Source organism: Benincasa hispida, chromosome 12 (genome assembly GCF_009727055.1).
Source record: "Benincasa hispida cultivar B227 chromosome 12, ASM972705v1, whole genome shotgun sequence".
NCBI lineage: Eukaryota > Viridiplantae > Streptophyta > Magnoliopsida > Cucurbitales > Cucurbitaceae > Benincasa > Benincasa hispida.
In genome coordinates this window covers 26,829,623-26,836,483 of record NC_052360.1, presented here as the reverse complement: position 1 = coordinate 26,836,483, position 6,861 = coordinate 26,829,623, and the positions used below count along the sequence as shown (strand labels likewise).

The 6,861-nt window shown below is 28.0% G+C and overlaps 1 protein-coding gene across 1 annotated transcript; it reads right to left on the bottom strand.

The window, feature by feature from the left end:
* Positions 1-4,942: 4,942 nt before the first annotated feature.
* On the bottom strand, positions 4,943-5,646 carry LOC120067929. Its single transcript, XM_039019574.1, has one exon. It carries the CDS (start codon positions 5,603-5,605, stop codon positions 5,132-5,134), a length of 474 nt encoding a protein of 157 aa, XP_038875502.1. The 5' UTR covers positions 5,606-5,646; the 3' UTR covers positions 4,943-5,131.
* Positions 5,647-6,861: the final 1,215 nt, after the last annotated feature.

Here is a 6,861-nt window from a genome sequence, read left to right as displayed (position 1 = left end):
CGATTTTCTTTTTAGAAGATTCAAAGAAGTCTGCCACATCTAAGTTTGTCATGTGGGACGGGTCAAATTTGTCATTATCCTAATATGGAAAATTTGTTTCCACATTTTTCTCTTTTTCCTTCAGGGATGCTTGATAAAGATCAACTAAGTGTTTTGACGTACAACAGATACATGACCAATGCCCAATAATTTCGCATCGGAAACATTTATTTTTAACACTTTTTGAACTCTTATCTTGTGGAGCTTGTCCTTTATGATCATCATTTTGTATGGTTCTTTTGAAATTTGAATTATTAAAACGACCACCACAAAATAATAATTAATTCTTCCTCTACCACGGCCACGACATCGACTACGATTATTTAAGATTCACAGCATTCACTTTAGGGAATGGTGTCGTCTCAATTGGTTGAGATTCATGAATTTTCATTAATAACTCGTTATTTTGTTCGGCCACGAGAAGACATGAAATTACTTTGAATATTGTTTAAAATCTTTCTCTCGATATTGCTAGTGCAAGAGCATATTTGAGACATGAAATATAGAAAATGTCTTCTCTAATATATTTACATCAGTAATTTTCTCTCCGTATAATTACAATTTGAGCTAATTTTAAATAATGTGGAGTTGTAACCACTTACTAATTTTAAATTTTGTGCCTTAAAGTGCATCCATTCATAACGAGCTTTAGGAAGAATACTTGTTTTCTGATGATCATATCTTTATGGATTCTAGGGGTATTTCGGCATAAAGCACTTATGACAAATAATTATGACTATTAAAATTAAATACTACAAATTCTAATTTTGTAAAATTTGTCATGGTAGATAACAAAATATTGTATTTATATTAGAAATTTAATATATATCAAATATGTAAAACAACATTTAAGTTATTAATTATAATGAAGAGGGACAAACCGACATATTTTTAGAACCTACCTTTAGTGGGGTAAATGATAGGAGTTCGTGCTGATAACGTGTTGTGAATTTGAGGAGCACAACGATGCACAACGAGAACATGGATATTGAAAAATTATAATACAATAATATAAATATAATATAAGATCAAGAATATAATATATTAAATATTTAAGCAAATAAAATAAAATAATAAAACTAAAATTGAAATATAATTGAAATCATGAGATAAATCATTTTTTCTCTTTTAATTTTTCACAAAATGCTCACCAATCCATCCTTCCACAAAATCCACAAAATGATCACTATTTATAGAAGTTTTGGCAAGTAGAATGTGGAATGACTTAGACACTAATGATGTGTATTCATAAGATATATGCATTTGGACACTAAATATGATCAACATCTATCTACCACATATTTATAATGTTTATAATAGAGACAAATATATAGATAAAAACCAAAATTTCAAATTCCTTGATAAAATATTGTAAATAAAGTTTTGAAAATAGTGTTAAAAAATGTTAATTCACAATTTTTTTTTTTTTTTTTTTTGAAGAAAATGAGTGAAATAAAAAGGAATTATTCCTTTTCTTTTTTTTCTTTTAAATTTATTATTATTATTTGAATTGAAATTGAATTATAAAAATGGGTGTAGTCTAAAATAAACCAAAGTATTGATTAGGAATAAAAGGGAACGTAATTAAAGAGGTTCTAGAAATAAATGAGGCAACGATTACTTGCGGTCAACAAAGCCCAAATGGGGAAATTTGAGAGGTTCTAGAATTAAATGAAAGCCGAAGAATTTAGATACGTAGAATGGGAAAGAGAAATATGAAACTAAGTCAAAAATATAAATAAATTAAAGGATAAATATCTTTCTCGTCGTAGACTTTGGATTAATTTTTATTTGATCTATATGTTCAAAATATTACTTTTTTAGTCTTTACTTTTTTAGATTGATTTTTATTTAATCTTTAAAATTAAAAATATTACACTTTTAGTCCTTAAATTTTGAATTTTATTCCAATTCGATCCCTAGATTTCAAGATTTATATTTTTAAATTTTGTTTGTAGAATGAGCTAGATTGTAGATGACTGTGGAATGAGCTATGATTAAGGGTTTGCCTAATCTCCTTTCTAGTTTTGGTGGTGGTATGTTCGCCCTTTTGATTGTGGAATCTGACTCTGCTAATTTCATCAATGTCATATCATGATTTGTCTGAGTTATGTTGTTTGGTGAAGAAATTTTTTCCTTGTCTGAGGATGCCCAGATTATGTCTTTTGCCTAGTGTCCGTGTTCGGCAAATAGAGCACCACACTATCTCGCTTATACAGCAGTGTCTTTTGGTATCTTTAGGGTGTACTTCGTAAATATCTCTTCTTCTTTCTCTAAAGAAGTTGGATGGGATTTATTTGGGTTACTTGATTGATTTTTCTTTACTATTTATGAGGAGGCTTGTAGTTCGAACTCTATTTAATGCTTCCATGCATATCTTTTTAAAAAAAATATATACACATATATTTTTAAGCCAACTTTTCATAAATACTCACATTCAATTTTGGGTTATTGTTTATTAAGTTAATTAAAAATCATTGTAAAGTGAAAGTTTAAATTAATTTTAATACTAATAAAAAAGTAATGAAACTTTATTAATTATAATTTTTTAAAATCTTTTAGATTAATTATTAGACATTAACACTTTATACTTTAAAATTATAAAGCTTAAATTTGTGATCTTAAATTGAAATAAAATCCAAACCTCAGAGTTAAAATTGTAACATTATAAAACATGTGGACTAAATTGAAACTAAATCAAACTAAAAATATGAAGTATAAAAGTGTAATATTTTGAAAATAATATATATATTTTTTTTACCATGGTTTACAATATGACTCAATCTTTTAATACAAGTAGTTACAAGGTTTAAATTTTATGATTAAAAGTAATAAAGGTAGAATTACAACAAATGATATAACGTATAATTTACAAGTGGCTGATCTTGCTATTTGTCTTAAATTTTAGTCAATGAGTTTCTAAATCTCTAAGTTTTTATTTTTCAAAAACTTATAAGCTTTGAAATTTTTATCTAAAGAATTACCTTGTACATTAATCAAATTGAACTTTGGGTAAAATTTGATCTCCATTAAAAATTAGTTAGATTTCAAAATTATATTATTATATATATATATATATATATATATATATATATATAATTAGTAGAATAAAAATCGCAGCACTTAATAATTTAATAGGCTGATATAACTTATCCCAAATCAAAGTTATATTTTATTTTATTTTTTTCTTTCCCTCTAACGATAAAAAATATCCCAACTAACATTTACAATTCTAGGTAAACAAACACAAAAGGCTCGTGCTCCAATTACAATTCTAGAAACAAAACATATAGATTTCGATGACAAAATAAAAATCTAGAACAAGGGACAAGATCAAACTAGGTAAACACATAACCAAAAGTAAAGTCAAAATGTTCATCCAACGTAGAGACATCATCGAACCAAACACGATATTGTCATAAATATAACCCTTTAAATAATAATAATAAGTGAAGGGCAGTTGAGTTGACTTTCAAGGCTGTGTCAACTTTTCTGCCCTAATAATTGGACAAATTATCCCCACCAAGCATTTGATGGACTCCTCTACCCCATCACTAATTATTTCTCATATTTAATGCATCTCCTATTTCTTTTTTTGTTTCTGAACCTCAAATTATTAATTTATTATTCATCCATAACGTAAGTATTTTCTTCGTTTTTTATAAACAAAAACATTGAGAAAGAAAGACTAGACGTTTTTATTTGAAACTATAATTTATTCCATTCTTTTATATACTTTTGAGACTTTGAAAAATAGTAATAAGAAAAAGATAGTATAACTTTTATTATGCACATGTTTTATAACGACATGTCTTTTTAAAATTTTATTGTTAAAAAGATACATAAATATTACGAACGAATAGTCATATAAAAATACTTGTCAAAATAAGTAACGTGACATCTTTTTTTAAGAAAAATGATCACATCATCACTTGATCCAATTTCGTTGGTGAAGTAGTGAGAATATTAAAACCAAAATAAGTCATTTTTTAGACTTTAAAACTTCATTAATCATATTGTATTAATTTATTTATTTATTTTAATATTATATTATTTAAAAATTGTCTTTCCTAAACTAAAAATTGCATCTCCTTTTCAGTGTGAATTCAATGTACTAAATTAAAACAACTGTTGTTTTTATTTTTTATTTTTATTATAAAGTAATTTTGGTAAGATGGTTTGTCTAAAAAATATTGTTTGTTTTTATACTTGTTAGTTGCTTTTGCATATAAAACAACGTTTTGTTATATAGATATATTTATATATAAAGTTATATTTACTACCGAATCATTAAAATAATAACAATAAAAGAAGAATGAAAGATTTGAAATTGAATAAATTTAATCTCACACGTATTTTTCCTTTCCCTTTTTTTTACAAATACAACCACAAGTAAAAAGACACACATTCAAACATACAATAAAATTAAAGGGATTTATCTAAATTATAATTGCGTTGCAAACTAATGAACCTTTAAAGTAAGGTTAATTAGCTCCATTGTTTAAAATATTAAAAAAAAAAAAAACATACCATAAAATATAATATGGGAATCTTCGGTTCATGGTCATCCATCATGACTACATACATCAGAATTATAAATGAATTATCATTTGCCCTTTTGACTTTCTTTCTTATTTTTAATAATAATCCCTCTCATTTTTTAAGATAATATTGACACAGACCATTTTCGGCAAAGGAATTTTCAAAAATAGAAAAATAAGAAAAATTATTTACAAAATATAATCTTCTTTGATAGAGACAAATAAAAGAATATCAGTGGTAGAAACTTGTAAAAATTTATCATTGATATAGAAGTCTATTAGTATCTATTATCATTAATATATATGAATTTTTAACCATAAATGAAAAATAATAAATAAAAAAAAAAAAGGAAAGAGAGAGAAAAAAGAGGAAAGTCGTATAATATATTAAAAAAGAAACTTGACCGTTTAAATAAAATAACAGAAAAGCGAAACAGACAATGAGATGTAAGCTGTACAAAGACCAAATAGTCCCTATATAAAATATAAAATTACATTATATGAAAACGACGGCATTTCTGAATAGGCAACTGACTGTGGTGGTTCCGATGTTAAGAGGGGGAGAAACCGGCGAGAAGCGCGGCGGCGATTTGGAAGAACCGGTGGAGAAGAATGGCGGAGGAAAACGGGACGCTGAGAGTAATAAGAAGAAGCATTCCTAAAGCGACGCTCGGCCGAGTATTCATCAAATGAGTTTGAAGATAGCCTAAAGCTTCACAGATATGAGAATCGTAATCGGAATAATACCGTTTTTCCCAATCAAGCCAATCGGCCGGCGGTTCGTGGCTTTGCTCTGCCATCTTGATTTCATGGATTCGTTTCCGGAGCACGATCATGCTCTCGTCCACCACTTTCCCGCTCGCGTAATAATTGTTGTTGTTTTTGTCGGCTGAGGATCGAGACGAAGCGGTTACGGTTACGGCCAGTGGTAGCCGACGGTGGCGGTGGGCGGAGGTGGAAGGGAAGAGGAAGGGAGCGGAATTGGTGGAGGAGATTGAGCGATCGAGGGAATTGATGGATTTCATTTTTATGTTTATGAGTTTTGAATTTGGGGGAATTTGGAGTGGGTATTTATAGGATTTTTCATTTTAATTTTATTTTTTGGGGCAAGTGGGAGTTAACTTAATGGAGGACGCAAGAAACCGTGTATACATTGACGGCTATGATTTAGCTTTAAATTATGAGGGGTGACACTTGTCATCATCTCATCATCTGCTACATCTCTATGTTCGTTCCTTTCTAATAATAGGATGTGAGATTAGATTTGTGTAATTGTGTAATTAAATAATAGAATATGGAGTTTCTACAGTTTTGGGTATTTGATTAAGAGTGGTGCACGTCGGTTCTTTTGTTTTGTTTTTCTTTTTTTTTTTATATGTAAAGTATTATTATATTAATTTAAGATTAATAATTGTATTAATTTAAATTTTTTTTTAAGTGTATTGATTTACACATTTCATTATGTTTTAATGGAGAGAATCTAGTGTAAAATTTGTAATTATATAAATTAAACTTCTGAACTTTCATAAATGAATCAATTTAGGCATTTAGTCATAATTTATATTTATTATTGTGTTTTGTGAAATCGACATTCGAAGAAGTCTATATATGTTGTTCAAAATCAATGCATATCTATATTGATTGGTTTATAAAAATTTTGGACTTTAATTGACTCAAATTATGAGTTTCACACGATATTAGTCTAACAAAATTTAGAGGAGGGTGTAAAGTGATACATTTAGGAAAGTTTTTAAATTGATACAATTATTGGTTTAAGGTTTTAATTGATACAGCCGACTATAAATTGACATTTTCCTCTTTTTTTTTTATCTTGGAATAAATTTACGACAAAAGACAAAACAAGCTAAAAGGATTTTTATAGGTTTGTTAAAATAGTCTTTATTCTCATATGTAAGTTTAAGACCGTTAAAGGTGGTGTTGTCGAGGATCCCACATTGTAAAGATAGAAGGACATCACATACTTTAAAACATGAGATAATTGCTCAAAAGATTCATTTTAAAGGTAAAAAATGGCAAATGACCCAGTTTTTGAAAAAAAATGTTAAATGGCCCTTTGTCGATATCATAACCACGTGAAATTATGGTATTTCTCTTCTTTTTTTCTTTTTTCTTTTTTCTCTTCTTCTTGGTGCGAGAAATCTTCCTGGACTACACATCGTTTTCTTCTTCTCCTTTGTACATCTTCTTCTTTTTCTTCTACACGACAAGTCCATGCGAGCATCTCCGACGTGACCAACTCTGATGAGCAAGAGACGAGAAA

Coding starts and splice junctions, on each gene's coding strand:
- LOC120067929 (XM_039019574.1), bottom strand. CDS start 5,605: ATGAAATCCATCAATTCCCTCGATCGCTCAATCTCCTCCACCAATTCC.